We start from the raw sequence: 17,809 nt of genomic DNA, 5'->3' as shown, positions 1-17,809 counted from the left end.
GATGAACGGTCCTTTCACTTGATGAACACCTTGATTATCCTCGCACGCAGGGGTTTGCTTTTCACACTGTACACGATCGGGTTCATCAGCGGTGGGACAAGCAGGGAGACGTAGCTCAGAATAATCCGAAGCAAAGGAGACACGTCCTTCACGAATATGGGTATCACCGACAAGCTGAACTCTGGTGTATAGAAGAGGAGGACAGCGCAGAAGTGGGAGACACAGGTGTTTAGGGCCCTAAGGCTCTCCACCTGGGATGCGATGCGCAGCACTGTTTTGAGGATCATAACGTAAGAAAAGAAAATGAGCGGCAAGTCCAACCCCATTGTAACGATTTTAATGGTTAAGCCGTACATGGCTCTTAATCCCTCATCCAAACAAGCCAACCTCCCAATGTCCTCATTCCTGCAGTAGGAAAGGGTGAGGACATTGGATCGACAGTATTGGAACTGTATCAGTAAAACAGGGAATGGTAATACTAAAGTAAGTGTTCTTATCACACTCACCAGCCCTATCTTGGCTATTGTCGACAGGGTTAGGATGGAACCGTATCTCAGCGGGTAACTGATGGCGATGAAGCGGTCAAAGGCCATCGACAAGAGCACACCAGATTCAGTGACTATAAGAACGTAAACAAAGTACATTTGGAAAATACAGGCATGGAGGTTGATCTCCCTAAAGTTAAAGAAATACAGGCCCAATGTCGTCGGCATGGTAACGATCAAAAAGCCAAGGTCTGTGAGAGCCAACATGGAAAGGAAAATGTACATGGGCTCATGGAGGCTTGGCTCAGTTTTTATAATGACTAGAATGACAGAATTGCCTACTATCGCAATAGCATAAATTAAACCAAAGGTGATAGAGATCCAGAGATGGAAGTCTTCCTGTCCGGGTATCCCAGAGAGAAGGAACATGACATGTGAGAAAGTGGTGTCATTGACATCTGACTTCATGTGCCGAGCAGATACAAGGAGTTTGGAACTTTTCTTCCTGAAAGGAACAAGAAGAGATTCAATGATATTTAACGAGGTAGTTTTCTGCTCTTCGTGCAGGTCAATACACACCCAGGAGCTCAAGGAAGACCAGCCAGACATAATGTTGGATTTACAGCACTGACAGGAAGACAGACTCTGCCAGATTTGAACAGACCTGCAGTCCATTAACTCAGTCTTCAGTGGTGAGTGCCAGAAGCAATGGAGGAAGATGGACGAAGCCTTGCAATAGGAAAAACGAAACCTGCTCTGAGGCAATCTTTCCCCCCAACACACACAAATTAGATTCATTTTGGGGTGCAATCAGTGATGCGTAGGCTCTTCCAAGAGTTTTAAATTTCTCCTCTCCATTGTTATTGGGTATTCTGGTTACCAAGATAAACATGCAGGCTTTGTTTGTTTCCTCCTAAACTCCTAGACTCTTTAATACATTGTGTCAGGAAGTATTGCAGCTTACTTGAGCACTGTCTGAATTTCCATTTGGGACCTTCCTACAGACACCCTTTCTGGCCCTTCACATCACCATAGAATCATAGAATCATAGAATAATAGGACTGGAAGGGACCTCAAGAGGTCATCGAGTCAAGTCCCCCGCCCTCAAGGCAGGACCAAGCTCCGTCTACACCATCCCTGACAGATGTCTATCTAACCTGTTCTTAAATATCTCCAGAGAGGGAGATTCCACCACCTCCCTTGGCAATTTATTCCAATATTTGACCACCCTGACAGGAACTTTTCCGAATGTCCAATCTAAACCTCCCCTGCTGCACTTTAAGCCCATTCCTCCTTGTCCTGTCCTCAGTAACCAGGAGGAACAAATTTTCTCCTTCCTCCTTGTGACACCCTTTTAGATATTTGAAAACAGCTATCATGTCCCCCCTTAATCTTCTTTTTTCCAAACTAAACAAGCCCAGTTCATGAAGCCTGGCTTCATAGGTCATGTTCTCTAAACCTTTAATCATTCTTGTCGCTCTTCTCTGTACCCTTTCCAATTTCTCCACATCTTTCTTGAAATGTGGCGCCCAGAACTGGACACAGTACTCCAGCTGAGGCCTAACTAGTGCAGAGTAGAGCGGCAGAATGACTTCACGAGTTTTGCTTACAACATACCTGTTGATACAACCTAGAATCATATTTGCTTTTTTTGCAACAGCATCACACTTTTGACTCATATTCAACTCGTGGTCCACTATGACCCCTAGATCCCTTTCCGCCATGCTCTTTCCTAGACAGTCGCTTCCCATCTTGTATGTATGGAACTGATTGTTCCTTCCTAAGTGGAGCACTTTGCATTTCTCTTTATTAAACCTCATCCTGTTTACCTCTGACCATTTCTCTAACTTGCTAAGGTCATTTTGAATTATGTCCCTATCCTCCAAAGAAGTTGCAACCCCACCCAGTTTGGTATCATCTGCAAACTTAATAAGTGTACTCTCTATCCCAATATCTACGTCATTGATGAAGATATTGAACAGTACGGGTCCCAAAACAGACCCCTGAGGTACTCCACTTGTTATCCCTTTCCAGCAGGATTTAGAACCGTTAACAACAACTCTCTGACTACGGTTATCCAGCCAATTATGCACCCACCTTATCGTGGCCCTATCTAAGTTATATTTGCCTAGTTTATCAATAAGAATATCATGCGAGACCGTATCAAATGCCTTACTAAAGTCTAGGTATATGACATCCACCACTTCTCCCTTATCCACAAGGCTCGTTATCCTATCAAAGAAAGCTATCAGATAAGTTTGGCATGACTTGTTCTTCACAAACCCATGCTGGCTATTCCCTATCACTTTATTACCTTCCAAGTGTTTGCATATGATTTCCTTAATTACCTGCTCCATTATCTTCCCTGGGACAGACGTTAAACTGACCGGTCTGTAGTTTCCTGGGTTGTTCTTATTCCCCTTTTTATAGATGGGCACGATATTTGCCCTTTTCCAGTCTTCTGGAATCTCCCCTGTCTGCCATGATTTTTCAAAAATCATAGCTAAAGGCTCAGATACCTCCTCTATAAGCTCCTTGGGTATCCTGGGATGCATTTCATTAGAACCTGGTGACTTGCTGACATCTAGCTTTCCGAAGTGATTTTTAACTTGTTCTTTGTGTATCCTATCTTCTAAACTTACCCTCTCTCTGCTTGTGGTCTTATGTGGTCCATGGTTGCATAACGTGTGCGAACATGCCATGTATGTGGTGAAAATAATCATTCAATATATTTGTCTTCCATTGACACTATTTCTAAATGTCCGTCATTGCCTCAGTGTATATTTATCTGTTTATTTTCTCCTCTCCAGAGAGTCCACATTATGACACTGGGTCTTTGGAGAAGTTGCTAGAAAATCATAGGGGTTCTTAATTCAATGACATTGTTTTCAATGACATCAGTCCAGATCTGGAGGTTTGAATTCAATACAAGTCTCTTAACTTCAACACATACACCCAGTGAAAGACTCTGAGCCCCAGGAATCCCTGCAAGAGAAGCTGAAGCATTTTGCCCACCAGTGTTGTCTGAATCCAGAGATACCGATTGTCCTACAGGTTTCTCTTCCATCTCCCAGGCCCTGAATGTTCTCCCCATGCAAGAGCCTGGTACGTTTCAAGCTAACACAGAGAGCAACTGCCTAACTGTACCAGGATTCAGTAGCCAGTGCCAGATGCTTTGGAGAAAGGAGGACGGATCCTTTCAATATGCAGGTGAGACAAAGCCTGCCCCAGGAAATATTTCCCCAAAACAACCACAGATTAGACACATTGTGTGGTGTAAATCAGGAATGTTTAGAGCTCTTCCAAACGTGCTTAACTCTGTCCTCCCCACTGTAACTGGGTTTACTGAACAGCGCTATAAACATGCAGTCCCTCTTTGAATCCTCATTAGCTCCTAGACCCTTTAGTATCTGGGGCTAGGAGTTCCCCAAACTGAGGGGGAATGTGTGAATTTACCTTTGTGACCTTCCTACAGACACCCATTCTGGCCTTTCACTTCTGTGTGTGACCCATTGCAGCATGATGTGTGCAAATATATATATATATAAAAATATGTATGTATGTATTTTCACCACTCCTGGGAGTCCAGATTACACCACTAACACTTGGGAGAAGGACTAGAAATTCTTAAGGGTTTTTTAAACAGTAACATTGATTTCAATGGCATCAGTCTGGATTTAGAGGTTTGAATTCAATACAAATCTCTTAACTTATCACATGCTTCCAATGACAGACTCTGAGCCCCAAATATCTCCGCAAGAGAAGCTGAAGTGATTTGCCTGCTGGTGTTGTCTGAATCCAGAGATATGGATCATCTTACAAGCTTCTCTTCCTCCTCCCAGGACTTGTGTGTTCTCCCCAGGAAGGGTCTGATACGTTCTAAGTGAACAGAGACAGCAACTTCAGCTGATGGGAGGAAGGGGTTGGGAGCACAAATGGGTGACCAGGGCAAACACTAGATTTCCACTAATAGCCACTTGAGTGTGCCAATGACTTCAGCCATGCTCCTGCAAAAGCTGATGGGCATAAATGGTCACCATCTCACACTCAGGACTTTTCCCTAAGTCTTGCATAGGTTTTGCACCTCTATTATCTTCCTGAACCTCCTGAACATCAATATATGACACAGCTTCTGCTCAGTTACCAGGAGACAATACCTTAGGACTGTTCCCTGCACAAAGAGCTAGTGGAATGAAAAAATTGCAGAAGATTCAGGGGCTTAGCCGAGTTAGTCTGTACGGGATACACATAAAAAACCAACAAACAGTCTGGTAGCGCTTGAAAAACTAACAAAACATAGAATCATAGAATACTAGGACTGGAAGGGACCTGGAGAGGTCGTCGAGTCCAGTCCCCTGCCCTCATGGCAGGACCAAATACTGTCTAGACCACTCCTGATAGATGTCTATCTAACCTACTCTTAAATATGTCCACAGATGGAGATTCCACAACCTCCCTAGGCAATTTATTCCAGTGTTTGACTACCCTGCAGTTAGGAACTTTTTCCTAACGTCCAACCTGAACCTCCTTTGCTGCAGTTTAAGCCCATTGTTCTTGTTCTATCCTCAGAGGCCAAGGAGAACAAACTTTCTCCCTCCTCCTTATGATACCCTTTTAAATACCTGAAAATGGCTGTCATGTCCCCCCTCGGTCTTCTCTTTTCTAAACTAAACAAACCCAATTCTTTCAGCCATCCTTCATAGGTCATGTTCTGTAGACCTTTCATCATTCTTGTTGCTCATCTCTGGACCCTCTCCAATTTCTCCACATCCTTCTTGAAATGCGGTGCCCAGAACTGGACACAATGCTCCAACTGAGGCCTAACTAGTGCAGAGTAAAGTGGAAGAATGACTTTTCATGTCTTGCTCACAACACACCTGTTGATGCATCCCAGAATCATGTTTGCTTTTTTTGCAACAGCATCACACTGCTGACTCATATTCAGCTTGTGGTCCACTATCACCCCTTTCTGCTGTACTCCTTCCTAGACAGACGCTTCTCATTCTGTACGTGTGAAACTGATTGTTCCTTCCTAAGCAGAGCACTTTGCATTTGTCTTTATTAAACTTCTTCCTGTTTACCTCAGACCATTTCTCCAATTTATCCAGATCATTTTGAAAGCTCGTGACACCATCTACAAGTTTTGTTAATCTTTAAAGTGCTATCAGACTATTGGGTTTTTTTTTAAGATTATAACAATTGCAAATTGTTCTGCACAAATGGGTGACCAGGGCAAACACTAGATTTCCACTAATAGCCACTTGAAAGTGCCAGTTACAACAGCCACGCTCCTGCAAAAGCTGACGGGCGTAAATGGTCTCCATCACACTCTCAGGACCTTTCCCTAAATTCTTGCACAAGTTTTGCAATTGGATTATCTCCCTGAACCTCCTGAATATCAGGTTTCTAAAGCACAAGTCGGGCTCTTCCTGTAAAAATGTTTGCTATGCTGCTGTGGGTTTCAATACACATACATGCCACCACAGACATTTTTTGGCGTAACATTTGCACCATATACCTTAGCACACACAAGTCGACCCGTTTCTTCCCCTTTCATCTTCTTACAGAGAAGATTTCTCAGGTTACAGTCTAATATCTCCACTGTCCCTCTCTGTCCCTGTGTTTAGAGCTGATTGGTTCATCCCAGATTCTGTTCTGTCAGACTGTTGCCTGTCTCTGGAGCAGTAACAGGCAGTGGAATCAATATGTAAAATATTTATTCTTTGAACTCACACTCTCTGGTTCCCAGTAACCCCAACGCCCGTTATTCGGGCATGAGGAGGGTTTGCAGGAAATGAATTTTAAAGTCTGATACTTGAGAATTCATGGAAATGGCACTTCATTGCCCACAGGAGAGTTGCCTATTGCTCTCTCTCCCTCCCTCGCTGTGTCTCACCTGGATACATAAAATTTACAGCAACTGGCAGAGGAACTGGAACAAAAATGGAGCTGGGCTGCCCTACGAATGGGTGGGTTAAACCCAGCTCTTGGGATGTTTCTGTGTGGCTACATTGGATAGACTATGGGGCGGTGGAGGAGATGGCTCTATTGGATGAAACCAGTCTGGATCTTCTTAGTTTACCAGGAGCCTGCCTGCAAACAAGCAGCAAGGGAAGGAGCAGCTCAAGAAAAGCCATCGCTCCGTGAGCACCTCAGGATACATAAAGTTGGAAAATGCATTTGCTAATTGTGTTTCCAGACAAAAAAAAAACCTGAGGTGAGTTTGCTACTCAGCCCTTAGCAGGATCTCACCCAGAGCACAGGGCACCTCTGGAAATAGGACCCATCCAGACATCCTGTCTCAAGGCGCTGAGGGTTTAACACTCCAACCACATTGGGAAACTCTTTCTGCTAAAAAGAGATGTATGGAGTGCAGGCAGGTGTAGCAGAGGAGTTCCCAGCTTGTTACCACTGCCTGCCCCCCAGTCCTGTCACTCTTGAGTCACCCTGAAAGCCCAGCTGAGTCCTCTGCTGCTGCACAGAACATCTGCCAATGCAAACAGCCTGCAGCCTTACCCCGGCAGTTGGCATGTAACAGACAGTGAAACCTGCCAACGTACCCAGTTCCTGCTAGAAGGGAGCCGCTGACACCAGAGGTCTTCACCTTCAAGGAGAGGAAGTCACCACAGAGACAGCCTGGACTGAAGGCAGTGAGTGTTCAGCTAGGGAGGCAACTGCCTTTAAGCACCATGTTCGTACCTTCTCCTGGGGGCCCCTTGGCCACCAGGGAACTTGAGTTGTTTGGCTTTCTGCAGGCTCCATTCTTGGAATCTAGTCTAGTCAGCACTGTTCGTGTAGTTTCAATTAGTGCCCAAGGCTGCCTTCCTCGGATGTAGCTGAATGGTAGGAGGATGCTGTTAGAGCTGTGATCTCACTTAACTAACTAACTAAGGGTATGTCTACACTACAAAGTTAATTCGAACTAACAGACGTTAGTTCAAATTAACTTTGATAGGCGCTACACAGGCAAACTGCTAGTTCGAACTTAATTCGAACTAGCGGAGCGCTTAATTTTGAATTATGTAAACCTCATTCTACGAGGACTGACGCCTAATTCGAATTAAGTAGTTCGAATTAAGGGCTGTGTGGCCACTTAATTCGAACTAGTGGGAAGCTAGCCCTTCCCAGCTTGCCCTGGTGGCCACTCTGGCCATCACCAGGGAAACTCTTCTGCCCCCCTCCTGGCCCCGTAGCCCTTAAAGGGACACGGTCTGGCTACAGTGTTTGTGCCAGTTGCAAGCCTGCCAGCACCCAGCCAGCAGACCCTGCACCTGGCACGACATGAGCCAGCCACCCACTGCCACCCAGCCCTCTGCCTCTTTACAAAACTAGGCTGGCAGCTCCCAGGAGCCTCCCCGGGGCCGCAAGAGGCGGGTGCCTGCCTGGTCAAGTGCAGAGATCGTGGACCTCATCGAGGATTGGGGGGAGGCCTCCAACATCCACGATCTCCGCACTAGCCACAGGAACGCGGCTGTCTACAGCCTCATGGCTGCTAGCCTGGCCGCCAGAGGTCACATGCGGACCCGGGAGCAGGTTCGCCTTAAAATAAAGGACCTGCGGCAGTCCTACTCCAGGTCATGCCAGCCAGGGGCCGACCCGGAGGCCTGCCTCCACTTTGAGGCCCTGGACCGCATGCTAGGGGCTCACACCGTCCATGCTCCCCGGGTGGTGATCGGGCATGTCCACGTCCCCGACCCTGATGTGGCGGTCAAGGAAGAAGGTCCTGTACTTCAGCCTCTGGCACACAGAGGAGTTCTGGTACACCCGTGCGTCGTGTGCCTTGCCGGACCAGCTCATATTAATGTCCGTGAACTGGCCCCGGTGGTTACACACGGCCTGCAGGAGGATGGAGAAGTACCCCTTTTGGTTGACGTACTGGGAGGCCTGGTGCTCCGGGGCACGGATGGGGATGTGCGTCCCGTCGATGGCTCCCCACAGTTGGGGAAGCCGAGGGCGCCGAACCCCCGGATGACGGCATCCGGGTCGGCGAGGTGGACCACCCTGCGGAGCAGCACCCGGTTGACGGCCTTGACCACCTGCAGAGAGACACAGCAAACCGCGAATCACTGGGGCACCCGGGTGGCTGGGAGTGTGCGTGCCCTGGCAGTGCCCCGCGCCCCACTCCCGGAAGCAACCCCCTCGGGCGGCATGTAGTACGGCCGGGACAGACCGACCCCTCCGGTGCAGGGCCCTTTCGCCTCCTCCCCGCCCTCCCGCCATTTTCCCTGAGGCGGCCCATCCCCTCCTTGCAGTCCCCCTCCCCCTCCTGCCCAGTGGCCGGTGAGTGCCATACTTGCACGAGCACTGCTCCGACGGTGGATCTCCCCACACTGAACTGGTTCCCAGCAGATCAGTAGCTGTCCAGCGTGGAGAGCTTACAGAGGGCGATGGCCACACACTTCTGGATGGGGATGGCGGGCCTCATGCGAGTGTCCCGTCACCGCAGAGCAGGGGCGAGACACTTGCAGAGCTCCAGGAAGGTGTCCCTCCTCATCCTGAAGTTCTGGGTCCACTGTCTGTCTCCCCAGCGCTCCAGGACAATGTGGTCCCACCAGTCACTGCTGGTGTCCAGATGCCAGATGCGGGGGGGCACGTTGGCATCCGGGCACTGCTGCGGCTCCTCCACGGCACCCAGGGAGGCCAGGCGGAGAAGTAGGGGGCTGACGTGCACCAGGTGGTGCCAGGCAGCCTCCAGCCATTGCTGGCAGACTTGCAGCAGGAAGTCCAAAAACTGCACCAGAAAGCCCAGGGCGAGCTCTGGCTCCATGTTGCCAACTGCGGCGGTGTCCCCAAAGGGAACCACCGACACAGACAGGCGCAGAGAAAAACGCTTTGCTGTCCCTCGGCGAGGTTGGCAAGCAAGTGGAAAAGCTGAGAACCGGCTGTCCAGGGGGTTCCCTTTAAGCACGAGACTCAGATAGCCTCAGACAGCAGCCACACAAAGCAACTACTGACCTGATTCCCTGCTGGAACCGGTTTCAGCTACCCTTAAGTGCGCCCCAGCGTTCAATCAGTGTGGGCGCGCTAGTTCGAATTAGCAAAATGCTAATTCGAACTAGTTTTTAAGTCTAGATGCGCTAATTCGAATTAGCTTAGTTTGACTTAACTAATTGGAACTAAGTTAGTTCGAATTAGTGCTGTAGTGTAGACATACCCTAACTATGTATGTAAACAAACAAACAAACAAACAAATTTCTTTGCAGCAGTCCTTTCTCCTATATTGACCACACAGGCTGCTGGCCAGGGAAGGGAATTTCCACAAACCTCCATCCATAGACATTTCCCTCAAATTGCTACAGAATGTTGTGAGAGAGGGACTGGACAAAAATGTAGTATGATGCCCCCGGTCTGGTGCATCAGGTCAAGATGGAGTGACTGACCTCTATAGCTGTGCTGGGTTACTGGAGAGTGTGCCCAAGGATGTTGAGAAGAGGAAGTGTCGGATCCCTGAGAGATGAAAGAGTTCCCATTTGAATATGAGAAAATGAAATTTAGATGGACAGACACATTTAAGAAAACTGGAGACTATAGGCCCTCACTGGGCATATCTTATAGTGTGCCCCTAATGGCACGTGAATGTTTAATTTAGACAATGGGCGTGACCATTGAAAAATTTGGGGGAAATATGACAGGAAAAGGGCTGTGGAGGAGTCCGTACGGCCTACTCTGACTTGACAAGAGTTCTGGCTAAGAAGCCAGGCCCTGTTAAAGTTTGGTGCTATCAAGCATGCAGGAGGGCCTCAGGATGAGGCAAGTATGAGGAAATATAACCTTTTGCCCTCGGTCATGGGGTAAAGGCTTGACCGTAACTGCTTAAAGTGCTGAACCTGCTAAGTTCATGCCCTCAGGCATTGGGCGACGTCTACTAACAAGTTGTTTTAAATGCTGAAGTCATTCCAGTGTATACCACTGAAACCAAGCAGGATCAACATTTCCAGAATTATAATGATGTGGTTTATGGAAATAGGGGGCGACACAACGGGTACACCCTGAATTTTACAAAAGTGCTAACCGGAAAAGGGGTAAACAGCTTAGGAGAATGGCATCACTGAGGGTATGTCTACACTACCCCGCTAGTTCGAACTAGCGGGGTAATGTATGCATACCGAACGTGCTAATGAAGCCCGGGATTTGAATTTCCCGGGCTTCATTAGCATAAAGCCGGCTCCGACATTTTTAAAAGCCGGCTTGTTTGAACCCCTCATTCCACGAGGCGTACAGATAATTCGGAACAACCACGTAGTTCGAACTATCTAGCCCGTGCCGCGTGTAGCCGCGCGGCACGGGGTTCGAACAAGCCGGTTTTTAAAAATGGCGGAGCCGGCTTTATGCTAATGAAGCCCAGGAAATTCAAATCCCGGGCTTCATTAGCACGTTCGGTATGCATACATTACCCCGCTAGTTCGAACTAGCGGGGTAGTGTAGACATACCCTTAGGCTATGTCTATACTATAGGGGGTTTTTCTGAAAAAGCTACACAAATTGCACTCCGTTGCTCCCCTGCTCTCTGGGGCCTCTCACCACCCTGCCCTGCTGGGCCAGATCTTCTCGTCTCCCCCAGCCAAGACATCAACCTGAGAAAACCTCCCATCCAACCCACAGACAGCAATAGAGACACTAACTCTCCTCAGGTCTAATGAGAATGCAGTTTCAGGCACAGTAATCAGAAAGCCCACTGCCCAAATGCGATCAGAACCCAAATTAAATAATTCTGGGAAGCTGCCTTTAACAATGAAAAAGGATGTGCACACTGATTGCTGCCCCAGGTAACAGTTATTTGCACTCAGTTTGATAATCAATAACATTGATTTTATTAAGTACAATCAGAAGGGTTCAAGCAGCTGCAAGTGAAAACAGGCAAAGCAAAGGAAATTACAAATTTAAAAGAACAGAAACGTAGAGCTAGATGTAACACATTCAAGCTTATTGCAAAGTTCAACTAAAACTCTTCTTTTCTCAGCTAAATCTCCATGCCAGGGAAGATTTTTATCCTTGGGACCTCTGGTTTATGCTTTTGGGTGTCACAGCAGCCAAAGCACAAAGGATGGCACGCTTCCCATTGTTTTATAGATTTTAATTTGGCAGGAAATTGTAGTTCTGTCTCTTAATTCCCAAGGAAAGTTAAATGATCAGACGTTACCAATTGGGGTGGTCACAGGTTTACCTAACACCATCTGTTGCTTAGGCTTAAAACACAAATCGGGTACTTACAGGCAATAGCCCAGACTACGAGATGTCCCATCATTGGAAACATTTGTACATTTAAAACCATAAACCAATCTCTACCCACTATATTAACTTTACATGCAAGATAAATCATATGTATTCTTATTGCAGATTGTGATATAACATTTGGTAAGTTACATGAGGTACTTTGTCTAAAGCATCTTCGACTTACACATAATTGTATCCATAAGTCAAATTCATAAAACGAGGGGGTACAAAACCGTCATGATCCCCTCGCCCAGTACCCTTGGTCTTAGATTCCATCTGAACCTCTTTCTATATAGTGGCAATCAGTAGCTCATGTCCTCTCAAATTTAATGATCCAGGATGGAATAAGTGACTATGGCATGTTTTTCTGTGTCCAGTGTCACTAGTGCTGCAGAGGGGTGATGAACGGCCCCTTCACTTGGTGAACACCTTGATTATTCTCTCACGCAGGGGTTTGCTTTTCACACTGTACACAATCGGGTTCATTAGGGGTGGGACAAGCAGGGAGACGTAGCTCAGTATAATACGAAGCAAAGGAGAAGCGTCCTTCATGAATCTGGTTATCACCGACAAGCTGAACTCTGGTGTATAGAAGAGGAGGACAGCACAGAAGTGGGAGACACAGGTGTTTAGGGCTCTAAGGCTCTCCGCCTGGGATGTGATGCTCAGCACTGTTTTGAGGATCATCAGATAAGAGAAGAAGATCAGTGGCAAGTCCAACCCCATTGTTAAGATTTTAATGATCAAGCCGTACATGCCTCTTAATCCAACATCTGAACAAGATAACCTCACAATGTCCTCATTCCGACAGTAGGAAAGGGTGAGGACATTGGATCGACAGTATTGGAACTGTCTGAGGAAAACAGGGAATGGGATTACTACAGTAAGTGCTCTTATCACACTCACCAGCCCCATCTTGGCTATTCTCGGCAGGGTTAAGATGGAGGTGTATCTCAGTGGGTTACTGATGGCGATGAAGCGGTCAAAGGCCATCGACAAGAGCACACCAGATTCAGTGAATATAAGAATGGAAACAAAGTACATTTGGAAAATACAGGCATGGAGGTTGATCTCCCTAAAGTTAAAGAAATACAGGCCCAATGTCGTTGGCATGGTAACGATCAAAAAGCCAAGGTCTGTGAGGGCCAACATGGACAGGAAAATGTACATGGGCTCATGGAGGCTTGGCTCCGTTTTTATAATGACTAGAATGACAGAATTGCCTACTATCGCAATAGCATAAATTAAACCAAAGGCGATAGATATCCAGAGATGGAAGTCTTCCTGTCCGGGTATCCCAGAGAGAAGGAACATGACATGTGAGAATGTGGTATCATTGACATCTGACATCATGTGCTGATCAGATACAAGGAGTTTGGAACTTTTCTTCCTGAAAGGAACAAGAAGAGATTCAATTATATTTAAGGAGGCAGTATTCTGCTCTTAGTGCAGGTCAACACATACTCAGGAGCTCAGAGAAGAAGAGCCAGACATAATCTTGGATTTACAGCACTGACAGGAAGACAGGCTCTGCCAGATTGGAGCAGACGTGTAGACCATCAACAAACTATTCAGTGGCTAGTGTCAGAAGCAATGGAGGAAGATGGACGTAGCCTTGCAATAGGAATAACGAAACCTGCTATGAGGCAATGTTTCCCCTCAACACACACAAATTAGATTCATTTTAGGGTGCAATCAGCAATGCGTGGGCTCTTCCAAGAGTTTTAAATCTGCCCTCACCACTGTAACTGAATATTCTGGTTACCAAGATAAACATGCAGGCTTTGTTTGTTTCCTCCTAAACTCCTAGATTCTTTAATATATTGTGTCAGGGAGTTCCATAGCTTAATTGAGCACTGTGTGAATTTACATTTGTGACCTTCCCACCCTTTCAGGCCCTTCACATCCCCATGTTGTCCATGGTTGCATGACGTGTGCGAACATGCCATGCATGTGGTGAAAATAATCATTCAATGTATTTGTCTTCCATTGACACTATTTCTAAATGTCTGTCAATGCCTCAGAGTATATTTATCTATTTATTTTATCCTCTCCAGAGAGTCCAGATTATGTCACTGGGTCTTTGGAGAAGTTGCTAGAAATTCTTAGGGGTTCTTAATTCAATGTTATTAGTGTCAATGGCATCAGTCCAGATCTGGAGGTGTGAATTCAATACAAGTCTCTTAACTTCAGCACATGCTCCCAATGACAGACTCTGAGCCCCAGGAATCCCTGCAAGGGAACCTGACGCAATTTTCCCACCAGTGTTGTCTGAATCCAGAGATACCGATTGTCCTACAGGTTTCTCTTCCATCTCCCAGGACTTGCATATCCTCCCCAGGCAAGGGTCTGGTACATTCTAAGCTAACACAGACAGCAACTTCGGCTGATGGGAGAAGGGGTTTGGGAGCACAAATGGGTGACCAGGGCAAACACTAGATTTCCACTAATAGCCACTTGAGTGTGCCAGTTACTTCAGCTATGCTCCTGCAAAAACTGATGTCCGTAAATGGCCACCATCACACTCCCCCTTCTGCACCTCAGCTCAGCCCTTTGCTGAAACAGACACCAGTCATTTTTTTCTCTTAGGACTTTTTCGTAAGTCTTGCACAGCTTGTGTATTGCGATATTGTTCCTCAAATTCCTAAATATCAGTGTAAGAAACAGTTTCTGGTCAGTGACCAGGAGACAATACCATGGAACAGTTCCCTGGACAAAGAGCGAGGAGCACAAAACAATTGCAAACACTCTTGGGAGTTCTTCAGAAACACTTTCTAAAGCAAAAGTCAGGACCTTGCTGTAGAAATTCCTTAACTCTGCTGCTGGATTTCAATACACATACATGCCATCAGGGTCATTTTTGGCATAACATTTGCACCTTGTTCTTTACCACAGCCAGTCAACCCATTCCTTCCCCTCTCATCTTCTTTCAAACAAGATTTATCAGGTTAGAGTTGTCATGGCTCCTTCCCCACTCTGGCATGATAAATGCAGAAGTGGGGGCCAGCAAGTGTACCCCAAAGCCTTATCTACCAGGCTTTGGTATAAAACTTCCCCCAAAATCTTAAAAACCTAGATCTTGGGAACAAAACTTCCGCTGCCACCACCCAAATGTTGATAAAGAAATCAGGGGGAAGATCTTTTGGGAAATCTCACCCCTAAGATAAAAATCAAGGCACACTATTAACCAATGCCAGGTTAATAAAAAGAAAAGAAAGAACTTTTATTATTACAACAATATTCCTGTTGCAAACATAATGACTAGATAGGGAAGTAACAAAATATACTCATGAAGAAACTCCATGGGCCTAGAACTTAGTTATAAAGAAAAGCCAAAACATCTTTTAAGCAGTGCCAGATCTCAGATCCCATACCCAATCCTTAAAACAATAAAACCTAACGAAACTACCTAAACTTTACCCTACTTGCAGAAAATGAAGAATGGTGTCTTGGAGAGAGAGAGACATGCTTGTCCCTCTCTGTAGCTGCAGAGAACACACACAGAGAGACAAAAGGGAGAAAGGAAAAAACCCAAAAATCCTTTGTCCCAGTTTGAAAAGTCCCACCTACATTCCTATTGGTCACTCCACCTGGCTAGGTGTAGTTAACCCCTTAATCCCCAGGCTGCTGGCTAACCCTCATAATCATGACAAGAGTCTAGTATCTCCACTGTCCATCTCCGTCCCTGGGTTTAGAGATGACTGACTCTCCCCATGTTCTGTTCTGTATGTCTGTAGCCTGTTTCTGGAGTGGTAACAGGCACTGGAATCAATATATAACATATTTATTCTCTGAACCCGCACTCTCTGGTTCACAGTAACCCCAGAGCCTGTTATTCGGGCTGGATGAGGATTTGCAGAAAGTCAGTGTCAAAGTCAAATGCTTGAGTATTTATGGAAATGGCACTTCATTTCCCACCAGAGAGTTGCCTATTGCTTTTTCTCTCCCCTCTCCCTGGCTACGTCTAGACTGGCATGATTTTCCAGAAATGCTTTTAACGGAAAACTTTTCTGTTAAAAGCATTTTCGGAAAAGAGTGTCTAGATTGGCATGGACACTTTTCCGCAAAAGCACTTTTTGCGGAAAAGAGTCCCTGGCCAATCTAGACGCACTTTTGCGCAAAAAAGCTCCGATCGCCATTTTTGCCATCAGGGCTTTTTTGAGGAAAACAAATCTTAGCTGTCTACACTGGCCCTTTTGTGCAAAAGTTTTGTGCAAATGGGACTTTTGCCCGAACGGGAGCAGCATAATATTTCCGCAGAAAGCACTGAGTTCTTACAGTAGGAAGTCAGTGCTTTTGCGGAAATTCAAGTGGCCAGTGTAGACAGCTGGCAAGTTTTTCTGGAAAAACAGCTGATTTTCCAGAAAAACTGGCCAGTCTAGACACAGCCCCTGTGTCTCTCCTATACACATAACATTAACAGCACCTGGGAGAGACACTGGAACAGGCATGGAGCTGAGCTGCCCTAACATATGGGTGGGTTAAACCCAGCTCTTGGCCTGCTTGCTATAAAGCTACAGTGGATTAGCCATGGGGATGCATGAGAAATGGCTCTAATGGATGAAACCAGTTTCGTTCCTTTTAGTTTAACAGCAGATAACTGGAAAGCAAGTGTAACCACCACCAGGAGACCGTGAACCTGGGATCTCTGGAGCTTACTATAGGAGCCTCTACTCTCTGAGGGTATGTCTACACTACCCCGCTAGTTCGAACTAGCGGGGTAATGTATGCATACCGCACTTGCTAATGAAGCCCGGGATTTGAATTTCCCGGGCTTCATTAGCATAAGCGGGGAGCCGCCATTTTTAAATCCCCGCTGCTTCGAACCCCGTGTAGCGCGGCTACACGGGGCTCGAACTAGGTAGTTCGGACTAGGGTCCTATTCCGAACTACCGGTACACCTCGTTTCACGAGGAGTACCGGTAGTTCGGAATAGGACCCTAGTCCGAACTACCTAGTTCGAGCCCCGTGTAGCCGCGCTACACGGGGTTCGAAGCAGCGGGGATTTAAAAATGGCGGCTCCCCGCTTATGCTAATGAAGCCCGGGAAATTCAAATCCCGGGCTTCATTAGCAAGTGCGGTATGCATACATTACCCTCCTAGTTCGAACTAGGAGGGTAGTGTAGACATACCCTCAGCTAAAAGCCACCTGGCTCCCAGCCTCTGCAGTAGAGGTCTCTTGGTCTTAACTCTTGCTGTGGTCTAGGTGCCCTTCCATTGGTCAGTGAACTACACTTGGTATGTGGGTTACATAAACAGAAAGTGAAACAACAGCTCCAGAAAAGCCGTCGCTCATCAAGCACCTCAGTGAATCACAGATGTGAAAATGCATTTGCTGACTGTGTTTCCAGGAGAAAATAAACCTGCGGTGATCTGGCAACTCGGCCCCTGTCAGGCTCATGCTCAGAGCACACGGCACCTCTCCAAATGGGACCCACTGAGATACCCTGACTTGGCACATTGAGGGTTTAACACTCCAAGCTTGTTGGGAATCTCAGTGTAACTTAAAAGCTTCCACTATGTAGCATGTTCAGTTGTACCAGAGGGGTTCTCTGGTAGCTACCACTTTCTGCCCCCCCAGCCCTGCCACTGAGTCATGCTGACAGCCCAGCTGAGTCCTCTGCCGCTGCACAGAACAGCTGCCAATGCAAACAGCCTGCAGCCTTCGCTCTGCACTTGGCATGTTACAGACAGTGAAACCTGCCAACGTACCCAGTTCCTGCTAGAAGGGAGCCGCTGGCACCAGAGGTCTTCACTGTAACAGTTGAGTCACCAGAGAGGTTGTAGGTGCAGCAGGCAGTTGTGTTCAGATAGGGAGGCCACTGCCTTTATGCAGCATGTTTGTACCGTCCTTTGGGTGCCCCTTGGCCACCAGGGAACTTGAGTTGTTTGGCTTTGTCTGCACCTGCTTTAACCCTGTCACAGCCAATGGCAAATGGCAGGAGGCCAAATCACAGGGGATGGGGGATGATGCTAAACAACTGTCCTGCAGCACCAACTCTGCTGCAGGTTCTGTACCTGGAATCTAGACGTGTCAGTCCTGGTCGTATGGTTCCAATTAGTGCCATGGTTGCCGCAGGGGCAGATGAATGGTAAAGATGATGCTCTTA

At 46.9% G+C, this 17,809-nt stretch overlaps 2 protein-coding genes across 2 annotated transcripts; both read right to left on the bottom strand.

Moving 5' to 3' along the window:
* Window positions 1–14: 14 nt before the first annotated feature.
* On the bottom strand, window positions 15–1,094 carry LOC102456073 (olfactory receptor 51G2-like). Its single transcript, XM_006132431.5, has one exon. It carries the CDS (start codon window positions 1,092–1,094, stop codon window positions 15–17), a length of 1,080 nt encoding a protein of 359 aa, XP_006132493.5.
* Window positions 1,095–12,113: 11,019 nt separating this feature from the next.
* Window positions 12,114–13,049, bottom strand: LOC102455829 (olfactory receptor 51G2-like). Its single transcript, XM_006132430.4, has one exon. The coding sequence runs from the start codon at window positions 13,047–13,049 to the stop codon at window positions 12,114–12,116; it is 936 nt and encodes a 311-aa protein (XP_006132492.4).
* Between the last annotated feature and the right edge of the window lie 4,760 nt (window positions 13,050–17,809).

Source organism: Pelodiscus sinensis, chromosome 1 (assembly GCF_052426305.1).
Source record: "Pelodiscus sinensis isolate ZL-2025 chromosome 1, ASM5242630v1, whole genome shotgun sequence".
NCBI lineage: Eukaryota > Metazoa > Chordata > Testudines > Trionychidae > Pelodiscus > Pelodiscus sinensis.
The sequence above is the reverse complement of the archived record's forward strand: the minus strand, read 5'-3'. Positions and strand labels throughout refer to the sequence as shown.

Excerpts from the sequence above, each read along its gene's own strand:
- LOC102456073 (XM_006132431.5), bottom strand. The coding sequence starts at position 1,094 with ATGTCTGGCTGGTCTTCCTTGAGCTCCTGGGTGTGTATTGACCTGCAC.
- LOC102455829 (XM_006132430.4), bottom strand. The coding sequence starts at position 13,049 with ATGTCAGATGTCAATGATACCACATTCTCACATGTCATGTTCCTTCTC.